Genomic DNA, 17,606 nt, shown 5'->3' with positions numbered 1-17,606 from the left:
TTTGATCTTCAGAAGTATTGTTATGAGCTAGGGATAAATCAGCCCCAGCAAGGATGGCTAATAATGTTTCCTTTACTGAAACCACCAGCCTATATGTTCTTTTGCCATCTAGTTTTGATCTAGGTGGAAACTTTCCTTTCTGTTGATAATATGGGAAGTCAGGTTGATCAAGACTTCTTGGATCCACAAGTGAAGAAACCTGGTTTAGCAAAATCCAGAAAGAGGGCTGAAATGAGTACCAGGAGAGTCAGGGAGATCCCCTTCACATCCTTCACCCTAAATCAAAGAAACCTATACCAGAGGACTATATGAATTATCAGACTGCATTAGACCACCCAGTCCAGTATCCGGAGTCCAGCAATGGTTAGTAGTACTGTAGACGTTTCAGAGGAAGGTATAAAAACCACATAACAGCCAGATGTGGGCTAATCTGTCCCCATGATTAGGTCTCATCCTTATCCCTAATATCTAGAAATTCTCCTGAGCCCTGAAGCACGAAGTTTTAATAGCCTTTGCGAAGGTAATGCTAGAAATTCTTGTTATCCACATAATTGTCCAATCCTCTTGTGAAAAGCTTGGCCTCACTGCCTTTTTGCAACAGCAAGTTTCATAGTCTCATTGTAATTATGTATTCTGTGAAAATGTATTTCTTAGTTTTGGATTTCCAAATTTAGTTTCAGCAATGTCACGTAATTCTTATGTTATAAGGCAGAGAGAACAGAAACTCCAGATCTACTCTCTAGAGACTATTCATTATCTCTCACATTTTTATCCTCTTATCTTATACATTGTCTTTCTAAAGACAGATAACTCTAAACTTTTCCCTATCTCTTTATGCAAGTCTTTCCCCCCCCCATATCTCACCTCCTATCAGAAACATAAATACCTAACACTAAAATATCTAACCATAAATTTGTGTCCCCTGAAACAGTTAATACAACCCAAGGCTGCTGTTTCAATATTAATAATACCCTGAGAAATGCAAAGTATCTTTCATCTGAGGGCTTATCTATGTGCAAAAAATACTTAGCTGTTATATGAGCATTATTACTGTTTTAGTTAAGCTGATAAAACTGCCTGCATAGACAATCTTATTTCAGAATAAGAATAGCTTTTTCTTTATTTAGTTTGAACCCCTTCAAAGCAACATAGCTAAACCAAAAAAGGCATTTTTATTGCACAAAGTGCCCACACAGTGAATGAACTATAGAACTCTGGACAAGACCTGAGATTCTCAAAGTCCTTTGTAAGCATTTGTTTATTAAATCCACTTTTCCATGGCAAATAGTGAAACAAGGAAAAGTGAGGCTAATTAACTGGTCTAAAGCCATGTATTTGTTATCTTGCAAATTTCTGCTGGGACTGGTGAGGGATAATATCTAGGAACCTACCAAAATTCAGCAATGCCTGCGAAGTCAGTGGAAAAAAACCCCCTTACTGAAAAGAAAACACTGGCTCCCCAGAGGGAGCCAGCAGTCCTCAGGGCACTGCAGAAGCCCACCGGGGCAGGGGGGGATTTGCCTGCTCGAAGGCTTCCTGGCAAGATGACTGCCACCTCTACCCCTCAGTGCTGCTTGGCTGCAAGAGATGCCTGCCATATGGCCGTGCCCCTCTGCCCCAGTTGGTGGTGAGGGGTGGGGCTGCATGACAGGCAGACCTTGCAGCTAATCAGTGGTGAGGGGTATGGCCACCAGGGCCCCTCGGCCAATCTGAGGTGTGCGGGGCCACTGTGCTCTGCCCACAAAACGGCTGCCTGGCCCCGCATCCTGCCAGTGAAATCAGGAGCCAGCTGCCCCGAATTTGGTATGTCCACGGCGACAGAAGAGGACCCAGGGTTAGCCAGTTATACAAACAAAATAACACTGTTGCCAATATAGCTTGTCTCACCCATGGGAGTGGTTTCACTTGACTAGTATAAGTGTTGTTTGGCTAGCATAGCTGTATTGGCATTAGAAGCTCTGCACTGGTGGAGTCTACCAGGAAGTATGAGGACAAAGGTTCTTTGGGTAAATGTGATCTCTTTTATTAGACCAACTAAATAGCTGGAAAAAATGTTCTAGACCAGGAAAGTGCTCCTCATGTAAACATGGCCTGAGGCTGCACAGCAAATTAACAAGTAGAACCCAGTAGTCCTGACTTCCCAGCTCCTTGAGAAAGCAAAATCTTTTCTGTGGTAGAGAAACGTTACTGAAGTGCTTTATACCATAAAACAATTAAGGAAACTGCGAAGGATTTTTACTGAATATCAACCTAATTTTTCCTAATCTCACTCCATTTCAGAGTGCTGTTATTTTCAATGAGGATTTTTAAAAAATTCCTCCTACACAGTGCATGAAGTCAGCCATGGAGAATGGTGGGTCAAGACCTAGCTTTTCAGTTCATTCTCTCTCCCTGCTGGCAAGATATTTAGCGGAGACATAGCCATGTTAGTCTGAAATTGTGATTGTTAGGGTTTTGCAGAAATCACGAAATCTGCAGAGGAAAAAAAACTTACTAAAAATAAAATGCTGGCTCCCCAGTGGGACCCAGCAGTCCTTCCAGCGACTGTGGCCCGCTCGGGGGAAGAAGGGAGGGGGGTTGCCAGCAGGAAGGGTTGCTGACAAGACTGCTGCCAACCCTGCCCCTCACCACTGATTGGCTGGGAGGGCTGCCTGTTGTGCAGCCCACTCCTCTGCGCTAATCAGCAGTGAGGGGGAAGGCCACATGATGGACAGCCCTCTCCACCAATAAGTGACAGGGGCAGGGCCACCAGGGCACCTTGGCCAATCAGAGGTGTAGGGGGGCCCCACCACAATAAGCCGTCAAAAATGGTAGCCAGTGCCGTGGTCTGCCCATGAATTCAGCCAGCCATCTCCTTAAATTGTGTAGACCCCTAGCAATGAGAGATTCTTGTAAACTACAGAAGGGGAAGTTTTAGTTAAGTGCTGCACCACTATTAATTCTTCCTCAGGGATTTTGCTTTGGCAAGGTGCTATCAAAATCACTGCCTGGGAGGGTCAGAAGGAAGTCGGACTACAATTGAAATGCAGAAACCAGAGCCAGAACTATGAGGGTCCATTATCAATTGGCAATCCCTCACAGTCGAGGATGATTGTCTTTCTTATCTGCAGGTCTGAAGATGGCCAACAAAGTCTATCCAGGATTAAGAGAGACTGTTGCAGCTCAGGTACATGTTTCTGTGCAGGGTGGGTGGTTCTGAGTTCTTGGTTTGGTCCATGACACGCTGTTTCTGCCACTCCCCTTTTTCCAGCTCCTCTTTGTCATCATAAGATTTCAAAGCCCTGAGATCTTTGCAGCAGACTCTTCCTCCTTTTGGAGCAGTCCTGGGCAAATTTCCCACTAGTTGATATTGATGTTGCATTTTTTCAAGTGTGCCTTAAGGATGTCCTTGAAGTGTTCTCTCTGCCCTCTGCTTGAGTGTACGGCTTGACTAAGCTGGAAAAATAAAACTTGCTTTGGGAATCTGGAGTTAGATATCCAGATAATGTTGTTGACCCAGCTAAGTTGATGTTGGATGATCATTGCCTCAATGCTTGTGGTGTTTGCTTGAAAGAGAACGCTAATGTTGGTGCATGTTTACTCACTGGATTCGAAGGATCTTCCGCAGGCAGCGCTGATGGTACTTCTCCAGCTATTTGAGGTATCTTCTGTACATTGTCCACGTCTCAGCTCCATACAGTAAGGTGAGGATCATGACTACTTGATAAACCAGGAGCTTGGCTTCAGATCTCATGTGGTGATCTTCAAATGCCTGTTTCCTCAGACATCTGAAGGTTGCACTTGTATATCTGAGGCGATGTTGGGATTTCTTCATCAGTGTCAGCCTTCTGTGAGAGATGGCTTCTGAAGTACAGGAAACACTCAGTGTTCTCCAGAGTCTTACTGTGAATCTGAATTACCAGAGCTAGGGACTTCTCATTAAGAGCTTGCTGACTGGGAAATCCAAGGTTGATTGACCGCAAAAGCAAGGCCTTTTGTGCTTGACAGAATGACATCAACTCCAAGCAAAAGAAACTGAATCACCAACAAGCTTAGGCAGTGGTCCAAAGAAGGATCTGCGATATGAAGAACTAATGGTGGGAAGACAAGGCAAAGGAGGATTCAACATCTCGCTGACAGCCACAATATGTGCAGTTCTTTCAGTGCCACCAAAACCATTTATGATCCAAGCATTCAGGGACTAACCTCCTTGAGACCTAAGGATGGCAGAGACCTGATCAAGGAAAGGAGAGCCATCAATGCCCATTGGAAGGATCATTGTCAAATCCATCCCACAACACCCAGTCAGAAACAATCTCAGAATCACTCCAACCCTTAATGAGATGAGGAAAGCTATCAAGCAGATGAAGAATGAGAAGGAACCTGGAGCTGATGGAATCACCACCAAAATCTTTAAGTAGGGGGAGAGGAGCTCACATCACATCTCCATGCCCTCAGCTTAAGGATCTGGAATGATGGGGAAATCCCAGATGACCTCAGGGACGCCATGATTGTGAAAATCTTCAAGAAAGCAAGCAAGTCTAAAATTGAATATTACAGAGGGATTGTCTTGTTGTCTACCACAGGAAAGATCATTGTAAGAACCTTCCTGAACAGTCTTGTTCCACTTGCTGAAGAGTTCCTCCTGGAATCTCAGTGTGGGTTTAGGGCAGGGGCAGGCAATTATTTTGGGCAGAAGGTGACTTACTGAGTTTTGGCAAGCCATCGAGGGCCACATGACAGGCAGCCCAGGGCAGATTAATATTAATTTTCTAAATTTTTTAGGGGCCCCGCGGGCCAGATAGAATGGCCCGGCTGGCCGCATCCGGCCCCTGGGCCGCATTTTGCCCACCCCTGGTTTAGGGCATCAAGAGGTACAACTGACATGATCTTCGCTACTTGCCAGGTGTAGGAAAATTGCCAGGAACAACATAAACGTCTCTACATTGCCACCTCTGACCTCACAAAAGCCTTAGACTGTCAACCTAGAAGTGCTGTGGAAGATCATTCTGAAGTACAGATGCCAACTGAAGTTTGTCACCATTCTTTCCCCACTTTATGATGGTGTGAGAGGGGTGGTTTTCAATAATGGATCTATCACAGATCTCTTTGAGACTAAAACGGGAGTTAAGCAAGGCTGTCTCATTGCTCCAACACTCTTCTCGATATTCCTTACTGCGATGCTACATCTGAACACCAGCAAGCTTCTAGTCAGAGTGAAGCTAAATTACCAAATGGATGGTAAGCTGTTTCATCTCAGCTGACTCTGAGCCAAAAGCAAGACCACCCTGACCTCAGTCATTGAGCTCCAGTATGCTAATGATGCTGTAGTATGTGTTCACTCTCAAGTAGACCTTCGGATAATCACTGACGTCTTTAACAAAGCATACAAGAAAATGGGACTGACGCTTAACATTCTTTGCCAGGGTCCTCGCAGTGGGCAGCAGAGGCAGCAGTAGGTGCTGGGCTGACTTTAGCAGCAGCTGCCATTCTTGTGTTCCCTCTAAGTCGATGCCCAGGGAGAATGCCCCAGTCACCCATCCCTGTTATACTACTGGCAGAAACCATTCAGGCATATGAAAATGTACTATTGAGGTCACAGAGGAAATTTAGGAATTTGACACCACAACTGATGTGCATGGTTAAGTGAGCTAATAAAAAAATATATAAAATTTACTCAAGGAGGGCAGTAAAAAGGTCCACATAGACCAGTACCCTTTCTTCAACAATGGCTTGTACCTGAGGAAGCAGCAAATGAACCATTTTCCCCATACAACATAATATTACACAATTGGCCAAATTAACATTTTTGTGGGGTGGGTAAGGAGCCCTGCAGCAATCAGGTTGTGCCTGCTTGGTTTTCCCTATATATAATCAGCTAGTTTGAAGATGCTTGCTTGTTTTATTTTTAAAGGCAGAAGATAAATATTGTGTTTATAAACAGAGGAGGAAATCAGCAGCTGGAAAAAATGCTTGACAGATTTAATCGGACGTGCCTCTGTGGTTCAGCTGTAGAGTCAAATTGACTCACTGTAAAGCCATTGCTGATTGCGCTCAGTGTGATTTCAGAGCGGAGTCCCAACATATCAATTGCTCACTTAAAGGAGGGTGCTATCCCTCATGATGAGAATGAACTGGATGGAAGAAAGAAGGATAAAACAGCACTTAGCACTGAAGATGAAGTGCTAAATTGTTGAATTCCTGCAAAAGAGAAGACTTGGAACCCCACATGAACAAGAGCATCAATTTGAATAGTCAAACTAAACCCCAAGCAGATAACGTGGCCTGCATATGTAGAAGTATATGTGTTCTTACATGTATGCACACACTTCCTAAAATGCAGGCACAGATTTGGCTGCTCATTTTTCATGTGCAGAGGGAATGCTGCAAACTTCAGCAAAATGAATTTGGAGGCTGGGGAGAAAATTAAGTAATATGCACTTTCTAAATCCAAATCAATTGTTTTCAGAAGTCTTTAAAAAGGAACAATGGAATGGTTTCCCTACGCAGCACAGCTGATCTGCCTTGAGGTTCACTGATGGAAACTGAGAGAATCAATAACCAGAGGAAAAGGGGAGTAGAAATCATCCCTCCTTCTCCTGTACAAAGCCCTCCTTCTTAGAGCTTTACTCTGGAACCATTGGGTACTTCTGTACCTCATAAGAGTAGCTGTTGACTAATTGGATTGGGGGAGGCAAGTATCTTTGAGAAGGCTGGATAAATAAAGGAGACAGAGCTCAGATTTGGGTACAAGGAAAAAGGATCTAGGACTTTGATACAGCAGAGGAAGAACAGGAAAAAACAGAAGTGGAGTTAGGGAGCTAGTTTCTTGGTGAAACTGATACATCCCTGATCTAAGTGAATTACAGCATAGCTATTAGACAGAAGTGACAAAGAAAAAAATATTCCAATATAAACTGGTCCAACGGAGGGGGAAAGAATCTTCTCTCACTGAGCTCAGATCCATTTAAAAAACAAACTATTAATCAATAAAGAATTAGACAGCTCTATATCAAGAACTATGGAAAATATTAAGGTTCTTTTCCTACTGATTTTTCTGTGTTCACAGATTTTCTGTTTTAAAGAAACAGCGCGCAGTTTGGAGGAAGAGCCTTGGACAGCCACATCCATGAAGGTAACTTTGATTCGTTCTTCATCTTATTGATAGCTTGTGAAGGCTGGGAGGGTGTTTTAATGCCATTTCTGGCTTAGCAAATATGTTATTTCAGTATTTGAACACCACCTGATTTAACTTTTGTAAAGATGGATAATGAGGAACTAGTAACAATGCTTTGAACTTAAAGCACCTGATCCCTTCAAAGTCCATACTCATACCACGACTGGCAAAGGCAGAAGGGAAGGAAGTTAATTATTTGCATAGTACAGATGGGAAAACCAGGACCAGATAAGTAAAGTAACTTCAGTTCAAGTTCGCATTATTAAAACTGTATGTGTAAGGAATTATTTCTGGGAGGGAAAAGACACCTAACAACAATCCTGCTGCTGCATCTATTTTACAGCAATAGATACATTAAAATGGGATGCCAGGAGGTTGTTTTAAAAAGGATACTTTACACTACATAGATACAGCTAATCCATTTTAAAGTGCACTTGCATGCAGAAAAAGGCTGTGTTTAAAAAAAAAGAAAAAAAAGTTCCATATTTAAGACTTAGATGCTCAGCTCACTATCACTATTATTAACCAGAGCTGTTAAGGGACAGCAAGTGAGAATCTGTTGTCTTATGTAGCAGCATCTAACCTCACATGCAGAGCTCCCATTGCATATTTTATTGCTGGTGATAACTGTATTTAGCTCTTATAAAGTGCTTTTCATTTTAAATTCTCAAAGTATTTACATATGGTAATGATATCAATTTTTACTTTACAAATGGTGAACTGGAGGTGCAAAGAGGGGAAGGACTTTCCCAGGCCACACACAAAGGCAGCAGCAGAGTTGGGAATAGCACCTAGGAGTCCCGATTCCCAGTCTTATGTCCTAATCACCAGCCGCAGCACCACCACAGCATGGCTTGGTGTCTCAGTTCTCATGAGCTGACAGCCACAGCAGTTTGAAAACTCACTGTATGATTTGTAAGCTATGACTAGAAAGGTGCTGAAAGAAAAATGTGGAATGGCAACATATCACTTTTGTCATTTTTTTTTCCCGATTTTAACTGCACTTCAAATAATTCCCTCATTCACTGAGATAAGTACACCTAATAGAGAACCATCCACCCATGGAAAAGCAGAATTGGAAGACTCCTTGGTTTATGGACAGACTTTTGCTAAAGCAAATCTGAGACTTGGTATAGCAGATAGAGTGGGCAGTGAATTCCATAGAATTGGATCCATTTATACCAATGGCTAGATTAAATCCAAGTTCTTTGGAAGCTGGTCAAAAGCTTGACTCTTTTAGGTGTACCTATACAATTGGTCAGCAAGGCTGAAAAAGTTCTTCCTCAAAATTAAGACTTTAGAGAATTTGAAGAGAAGGGCTTGTCTGAAATAACCAGCTCATCAGCCGTGACAATCAGCTTGTCTATACCCTCGTTAGTTAAATATACTAAATTCAATTTTCCTAACATCCTGAGGCAAGCCAGTGCCTGTTTGCTGAGGGTCCTCTATTGTGTCCTTTCCAAGGGCTAATCACAAGTAACAGCACTGTCATTGAAGCAGGAAGAACACTGTACTGAAAAGGTTTCATATTGCACTCAGAAGCCAGGTGCTGCAGTCAGGAAAGAAAGAATGGAAAGAACAGGTATTCTCACTCTCTCTTGCTCTGTAGATTAATGAGCTATATCCACTCTGTCTTTAGAGTGACTAGACACTCTCATATAAATGTAATGCGTATTAGCAAACTTGGGATGGATAGACAGAATTAGGCATGTAGTCTATTCAGTTTATGACTGTTGTTTTAATAATTCACAAGAAAAGCCATACTGATCAGCACTGTCTAGGCCCTTACCTCTGAAAGTAGTACGTACCATCTGCTTCAGAAGTAATATTGCAACAGCCGCTTACAGGATAACTTCTCCCCAGGGAAATTTTCTTCCTAACACCTTCCCCCCTCCATCAGTTAGAGGTTAGTATATGCCCCAAATAAGGAAGGCTTACAGATGTTTCAATATCTGGTGATTATTTTTTTTAATATATTTTTCTTAACATATCCCCCTAACCAGACACTAACCCAACTGTTATAAGAGTCCCAGGGCCTGAAGTTAGCATTAAAACACACGTTCCTGATTTGTATGACTCTGTTTGAGAATCTGACTCATGCCACTTCTTAGTGTAGATGCATCTTATCTCTGGCAATGAAAAAGAAGTTGAATTTTGAGGGTATTTAAAACCAAAACTGACACACACACTTGCTGTGTCCCACACAGAAAGCTGTATGACCCTCAGTGCACAGGTGGAACCTGGTTCTCTATTGTCCTGAACTCTGTACATTTGCTAACATGTCTCTTCATTGCCTTGTACCTCATCTTAGTATGCATGTTTGCATGTGTGCATACCAATCCACATAATGCAGGACAGTGAAGAACTGAATTCACATGCAGTATCATTTTTATATCTTCTTGCCATAAATATACCAGACAGCTGTTTGTCTCATGAGGACTTAAAAGAGCGGAAATGAAGATCACTCTTTGCCATTATCTGTAGCATTATTATTAACTATCATGGGCTGCTTAACATTATCCAGCTATGCGCAGGCATTTCATAGCCTGGATTATCTAGTTGCAGGAATCAGCATGGAATTATTTTGGCAGAACGACGGATTGAGACATCAGTCTAAGCAGAGCTATGGAAATTAACTGTCAGGGGGCACAAATGTCAAGATGCATCTTTTGATGCCCTATTAAGTTACCATACATATTAGTATCCACATGTGAAAAAAACAACTATAGTGGCTCGACCAGTTTGGCATCTCTTACCTATTTCACTTTCCGTGCTTTAAAGGTTTCACTTAGCTCTCTGTCCATTGCTAACAGTGGGGAGGGAACTTCGGCTTCTACCATAGGATATTTCTTTTTCTTTTTAGGGTGAAGACTTGCAAAGCAGCCCACTCCAGCGCTTTGCAAAGCTGCTGAAAAGGGGAAAATTTCAGCACTTCTATGGCCTGATGGGAAAACGGGCTAGTGGTAAGTGCAGTGCTTACAGGAATCAACCCTTGTGCAGACAACCAGAGCAATGCGTGCAAGCTCCTATGATAGCAAAGACTTAGCACTTGTCCTTCAGGGAGCTGGGTTTTTTGTTTTGTTTTGTTTTTGGGTGGGGAGGTACTTTTGGAAAAAGGGGACTTCTAGGGCTTTAGTATGAAAACAGCCAACATTCCTGATTTTTTTTTCCTCACTTGTGACCTGTTTTGTGACAACCACTTTATCATTCCAGAAGAGCATTTCTTGAGATTTAACTGAGATTCAGTGCCAGTCACCAAAGGATCCATGCTCTCATAATAATTGTACTTATAATCAGAAAGTATTGTATATACTATTATCCTCATTTTACACATAGAGAAACCAAAGCTCAGAGAAGCAGCTATACTAATTGTCCCAGAATAAACTGGTGTTAGCAGTGGGAGCAGAACAGCTTTCCTATCTCCCAATCCTTCGCTCAGATTACTAGATCAAACGGCCATTTTGAGAAATAACAGCTCCTTCCCTGCAAAGTACTGCCTATCCAGCAAGACTAGCTCCTGCTTGTCTCAACACAAAGAGGCTAAAACTAGAGAACACAGGGCATGTATAAATGTGCAATTAATGCAAAGCAATGAACTCTGGAGTTTGCTGCTATTTGAACATGCGCCCAAGAGCACAGCACATTGAGCTGGGTTGGAGCTGTCTGAGCTGGCAGGAGGCCTGGACGGGGGTCAGCCTTCCAGCTCAGAGCCACTCCCCTTGGCTCAACATGCTGCGGAGGGGCTGGCTGGGGGACGAGGGTGCTTCATTCCAGGGCTAGTCAGCATGCATCCCTTGCACTGAAGCACCCTCATGCCCCAGCCAGCCAGGGCAGTGTTTACACATGCACTGCTTCAGGGTAAATTAATTTACTCCAGACTATTAGGGACACACGTGTAGATGCCAAGACATTTACTGCGCAGCTAATTAGTCTACAGTGCAGTAAAATTTTCATGTAGACATCCCCCCCACCAATGTAGTTTAAGCTACTGCTACTTCCCATACAATACTGAAGGCCCACCCAAAAGGAAATACCATTGCAGTGATAACATACAAACTTGTACATTCCTCCTGAATACAGGCAGAAATCTAAGCAAAATACATTAACCATGTCTGACTTTGTATTTTTAAGTACACGGAAAAGACTGGGGCATCAGAGTCCAACTGATTTCTTTCCTTGTTACAGGGGTGCCAAAGACTGTCAACAGGGCATGAGTGGTTTTGTTTGCTTGTTTGTTTTTGTATCTGCTTTTAGAGCTCAGTGGTACATGCTGACCAAGCACTCCCACTCACCGTCCCCCACAAGAGAGAGAGATGGGTAGGAAGTATCCAGTTTGCGTGGTCACCTGCTACTCTATTCCCCAAATTGGTAGATCAGCATTCTTACCACCAAGTTCTACTGAGAGTCTGGGCAGTAAGCTGTTTCCAAGGAGTGGAGAAATGCCACTAGTGAGATTCATTGAAATAGACATAAAAACCAGGGTGAAATACAATACTCAAGAAGTATTTTATAGGCAGGGAAACGAAATAACTTGCACATTGCCACCATCGCAGGAAAAACTGGCGTTTGAACTCAATTTCCTAGTTTGCAGTCTTATGCTCACATTCTTTAAAAATTTCTCTCTCAGAACAGGAAGAGGAAGTGTATAGGTCTTGAATCCTTTATTGGAGCCATCTTGCCCCAAAGAATCTTGGTTTGCGTTGATTACTCTTAGCACCTACCTCTGGGCTCTCAGTCCCAGCTCTGCTCAGGAACGCTCAATTCTTTCCACTCCACATATTTCAGTTTAAGAGACCATCCTTGTTCAGCAGCAGAGTAGCTAGGATTCCAGCTCTAGGCTTGTGACTTAAGGCGCAAATTACTGCAGCTCTGTAGACTTCTAAACGTGCGTGGGTGTTTGGTCATGGGCTGAGGGTCATAATAGCATAGACATAAAACCACATAGCAAGGGTGTGCCTAAGCAGTTTTCATCCTGTTTTAAATACATCTGTTTGAAAAAAAATCTAGTTACATTAAAGCAGTAACAACCAACTATCACCAGTATGAGTACAGCTATACCAGTATAAGTGGTACACCAGTATAGCTTATTCCTGTAGGAATTCCTAGGAATTTACACTTCCAGGAATCAGTTATGCTAATACAGAAGTGTTTTATGCCAGGATAACTGCAGCAACAATTCTCTAGAGGTTCTATTGATTTTGCATCTTAACAGAAGAGGGAGTCCTCTCTCACCAAAATACTGCCCCTAAATGAGACTTTTGCCTTGTTTTTTGAGAAGGCAGAGTGAAGAAAAAAGATTATTCCAGAGTTATAGCTTCATAAAAGAGAGACAGAACCTAATCTCCAGCTCATTCACCCTCTCTTTCCTGCTTAGCCAGAAGCTCTAAAACTTTAGTTGCTACTGAAGACTGGTCTTCATGGCTGCATCTAAGAATTTGAAAAGCTAAAAAACAGTCTGTGAATAGGAGAGAGCAGGAGTAGCTAGCAGAGAGCAAAATTGCCACAAGAAAAGTCGGCTTGATTAGTGAAACTTTACAGGGGAGAGAGTCATTAACACCTGTAAAGAGTAATGACAATGAGCCATTAATTCAATTGACTCCCACAGCTGATTTTAAACTCTGGGTAGAGAAAGAATCAAAGGTTTGGGGGGAGGGTGCTTCCTTCTATTCTGAACAGAAAATGAGCTTCCCCACTTAAGACATTACCCCCCCCCCAACACATACCTCAATTAGAGGTAATTTGGGGAAAAGTGAGAGAGAGAGAGAGAAATACAGTAGTTATATTAGTACAAAAACTGCATATACCAGATGTGACAGAGACTGAAGTGACAAACCTCTGTTTCAGTTGCAGGAATGTAGATGTGTCCCATTCTTATCTTCCTGACTACAATAGTTTCCATTTTACTTCTATAAACCTCTGACAACCCAATAGCATAACTGAGGGGGGCACCTGGGACAACAGCTTTTGTGGGGGGGGAGGGGGTAAAGGAGTGCAAAAATACTCACTACTGCAGTGGCAGCTGACTGCACTGCCACAATCTGCATCACAGTTGGCACTGCCCCACACGTTGCAGCTGTCCCAGGCATGGAGCCACTCTGCTATGCCTCTGACAACCTTTTCCTTTCTTTAATATGCTAGGGCATCAAGGAGAGATGTTCATAGGACTTATGGGCCGAAGATCCTCCAGCAGAGGTGGGTGAACTCGCACTTAATACTTCTCCCACATCTTCCCACTGCACATACTATACAATTCAGCAGCTATAACAGGTACAAGAACTGCTAGCAGACACTTACTGATTTTGATGCTGTTTAGATGGCATTTATACCTATACATTTGTGGCTTAGTCCTCCCCACATCTGTATCACCATTTCACTGATTCTGCTTTTCACCACAGAGTTTTTATTAAACACCCTTGCACATCACCTCCACTCCCTTCACCTGCAAAACTTTCCTCTTAGCCATTTATCAAAACATACAAATTGCTTTTAACAGTTACATCGGAAGAAGTAATCAGCCAGATGAAATGTATTAGTGAACTTGGGAATTTCATCCTGTTTTCTTACCGAAAAAAATGTAGCAGTTAAAAGTGATCAATTCCCAAAGATCAGAACATGAGAAAAGGCTATTTCCCACTTTAAGGATGATATGAAGCTATAACCTAAAAAATTAAGCATAACTATTGTACATCATTATCTGAGCCTTCATCCCTTTCCTTCCACGTTCCTCCAATGAAGAGATTTTTTATTTTCTATAGAGTATTTCAAAGATGTAGCTTGTTATAGTTTTGGGAAGAGATCAATATTTACCTCACTATTTTCTGCCTTTGTACCCTACTTAATTCTGGAGCAGAAAACAAAGCTATTTGAGGCCCAGAGGCTTAGAGCAGTCTTCCTAACATCTGATGAAGTAAGCTGCTGCTTATGAAATCTTATGGATCTCCAATTTAGTCAGTCTAAAAGGTGTAAATCTATCCTGCCTTCTGCCAGATGCTTAGTACAACATGCCAGGCACTATACAACTATATAGAGATTATCCTTGCCACAAGAGTTTTTAATTCCAATAGATAAGACCAATAATGGATAGGAAAAAAGGAATGCAGTTTTGTGGATGAGAAACTAAGCCTAAAGAGAAACTGTAACTTGCCCAAGGTGATAAAGGAACTGTGGAGTAAAGCTACAGACTGAGCCCAGGTTTCCCAATGCCTGGTACCTAACCAAAGGCTATTCTGATCAGAACCAAAGGACTGCCCATGGTAAGAGAAGATAATGGAATCCAAGTAAAGGGGAAGAAATAGATGCGGGGCTCCTGAGGCAACTCTCGGAGACCATAAAAGCTAAAGAGGCGGTAGTCATGGGGGACCTAAACTACCCGGACATCTGCTGGGAGACGCAGACAGCAAGGTCCCATCGCTCACGCAGGTTTCTAACTTGTGTACAGGACCTCCACCTGACACAGGAGGTGTATGGTCCCACTAGGGGGAATGCCATACTGGATCTGGTATTGGCAACGGGAGATGACATGATAGGGGACCTCCAAATCGGTAGCTATCTGGGAGATAGTGATCACCTTATGATAGAATTCAACATAAGACGGCGAGTGGGTAAGGTAACTAGTAGGGTGAAAGTGCTAGACTTTAGGAAAGCTGATCTCATTGCACTCAGGCGATTAGTCAAGGAAGCACTGCAGAGTAGGAGTTTTGATGGGATGGGTGCCCAAGAAGGGTGGCTGTGCCTAAAGGAAATGATCCTTTGGGCACAAAGCAAGACGATCCCCGAGCGAGGCAAAAGAGGGAAAGGGGCCAGGAGGCTTCCATGGCTGACCAGAGAAATCCAGGGCAGCCTAAGGGCCAAAAGGGGAGCACATAAAAAGTGGAAACAGGGTGAGATCACTAAAGATGAATATACCTCCTCTGCTCGTGCTTGTAGGGAGGCAGTTAGGCGGGCCAAAGCTACCATGGAGCTGAGGATGGCAACCCAAGTAAAGGACAACAAGAAATTGTTTTTTAGATACATAGGGAGTAAAAGGAAGGCCCAGGGAGGAATAGGACCCCTGCTAAATGGGCAGAAGCAATTGGTGACAGATAGAGGGGACAAGGCTGAACTCCTCAACGAGTTCTTTGCCTCAGTGTTCCTAAGCGAGGGGCACGACAAGTCTCTCACTGGGGTTGTAGAGAGGCAGCAGCAAGGCGCCAGACTTCCATGTGTAGATCCTGAGGTGGTGCAGAGTCATTTGGAAGAACTGGATGCCTTTAAGTCGGCAGGCCCGGATGGGCTCCATCCCAGGGTGCTGAAGGCACTGGCCAACGTCATTGCAGAGCCACTGGCGGGAATATTCGAATGCTCGTGGCGCACGGGCCAAGTCCCGGAGGACTGGAAAAGGGCTAACGTGGTCCCCATTTTCAAAAAGGGGAGGAAGGAGGACCCGGGCAACTATAGGCCGGTCAGTCTCACCTCCATCCTTGGTAAAGTATTTGAAAAAATTATCAAGGCTCACATTTGTGAGAGCCCGGCAGGACAAATTATGCTGAGGGGAAACCAGCATGGGTTTGTGGCGGGCAGATCGTGCCTGACCAACCTAGTCTCTTTCTGTGACCAGGTTACGAAACGCCTGGACACAGGAGGAGGGGTGGATGTCGTATACCTGGACTTCAGGAAGGCCTTCGATACGGTATCCCACCCCATACTGGTGAACAAATTAAGAGGCTGTGATGTGGATGACTGCACAGTCCAGTGGGTGGTGAATTGGCTAGAGGGTCGCACCCAAAGAGTCGTGGTAGATGGGTCGGTCTCGACCTGGAAGGGTGTGGGCAGTGGGGTCCCGCAGGGTTCGGTCCTTGGACCGATACTCTTTAATGTCTTCATCAGCGACTTGGACGTGGGAGTGAAATGTACTCTGTCCAAGTTTGCAGATGACACAAAGCTATGGGGAGAAGTGGACATGCCGGAGGACAGGGAACAGCTGCAGGCAGACCTGGATAGGCTGGACAAGTGGGCAGAAAACAACAGGATGCAGTTCAACAAGGAGAAATGCAAAGTGCTGCACCTAGGGAGGAAAAATGTCCAGCACACCTACAGCCTAGGGAATGACCTGCTGGGTGGCACGGAGGTGGAAAGGGATCTTGGAGTCCTAGTGGACTCCAAGTTAAACATGAGCCGGCAGTGTGACGAAGCCATCAGAAAAGCCAATGGCACTTTATCGTGCATCAGCAGATGCATGACAAATAGGTCCAGGGAGGTGATACTTCCCCTCTATAGGGCATTGGTCAGACCGCAGTTGGAGTACTGCGTGCAATTCTGGGCGCCACACTTCAAGAAGGATGCGGATAACCTGGAGAGGGTACAGCGAAGGGCAACTCGTATGGTCAAGGGCCTGCAGACCAAGCCCTACGAGGAGAGACTAGAGAAACTGGACCTTTTCAGCCTCCGCAAGAGAAGGTTGAGAGGCGACCTTGTGGCTGCCTATAAGTTCATCACGGGGGCACAGAAGGGAATTGGTGAGGATTTATTCACCAAGGCGCCCCCGGGGGTTACAAGAAACAATGGCCACAAGCTAGCAGAGAGCAGATTTAGACTGGACATTAGGAAGAACTTCACAGTTCGAGTGGCCAAGGTCTGGAACGGGCTCCCGAGGGAGGTGGTGCTCTCCCCTACCCTGGGGGTCTTCAAGAGGAGGTTAGACGAGTATCTAGCTGGGGTCATTTAGACCCAGCACTCTTTCCTGCTTATGCAGGGGGTCGGACTTGATGATCTATTGAGGTCCCTTCCGACCCTAACATCTATGAATCTATAATATATGCATTACATGAACTACTGCAGAAAGACTTTCTTCACATAGATTTCCCTCCTTCTGTTATAGAGACGACGCAAGACTGGGACAGCAGCCAGCCACGTCCTATGTGGGAGCCATAGCATGACACTTACTGTGACCAACACCTGCTCCATTCCTTCACAAGCTGTAGCTTACAGTAATTATGCCTGCTCATTTCTACACACACCCTGAACATGCAACATCAGATGCATTATTATTAGCAGAGAAACACATTCACGCCACCCGCTCCCCTTCTCTCTGCTGCCATCTCCTTTTCTCGAACTGCTGCCATGTATAAATGTATTGTTGCTGTGGAGTCAGTGCTTTCATTTTTTTTTTGGGGGGGGGGGGCGACAATCAATCAGATGAGCAGGCAAAGTTAGCATCTTTCTTCCCCTGCCACCATAGGCAACACAAGCTACCACACCCCTGTGTACTCCTAGGGGCTGTTAACCCGATATCTTTCTTTATTTCCTCGCCAAATCATTTTTCAGGATTTCTAGAACTTCTTCATGTAAACCTGAGGCTTTATCATTTATTAAAATTGGAACATAGGAAGGAAAAGCTCACTCTGCAGGCTTTTAAAATAATTCTGGTAATAACCTGATGTAGGAAGCCAGTTGTTACACAACTGCACCATTA

At 43.9% G+C, this 17,606-nt stretch overlaps 1 protein-coding gene across 2 annotated transcripts; it reads left to right on the top strand.

The window, feature by feature from the left end:
- Positions 1–2,862: 2,862 nt before the first annotated feature.
- On the top strand, positions 2,863–17,280 carry LOC102572208 (uncharacterized). Of its 2 annotated transcripts, XM_059727056.1 has the most exons (6): positions 2,863–3,166; positions 7,049–7,114; positions 10,020–10,119; positions 13,295–13,348; positions 15,753–15,824; positions 17,013–17,280. In XM_059727056.1, the coding sequence occupies exons 1-6, from the start codon at positions 3,119–3,121 to the stop codon at positions 17,063–17,065; spliced, it is 393 nt and encodes a 130-aa protein (XP_059583039.1). In that variant the 5' UTR covers positions 2,863–3,118; the 3' UTR covers positions 17,066–17,280. The 2 variants fall into 2 exon arrangements, with proteins under 2 accessions (XP_059583039.1, XP_006276748.3); XM_006276686.4 differs by lacking the exons at positions 2,863–3,166; positions 15,753–15,824 and having other exon boundaries at positions 6,750–7,114.
- Positions 17,281–17,606: the final 326 nt, after the last annotated feature.

This window comes from Alligator mississippiensis, chromosome 4 (assembly GCF_030867095.1).
Source record: "Alligator mississippiensis isolate rAllMis1 chromosome 4, rAllMis1, whole genome shotgun sequence".
NCBI classification, from domain to species: Eukaryota; Metazoa; Chordata; order Crocodylia; family Alligatoridae; genus Alligator; species Alligator mississippiensis.
Note: the sequence above shows the minus strand (reverse complement) of the source record. Positions and strands in the feature narration are given on the sequence as shown.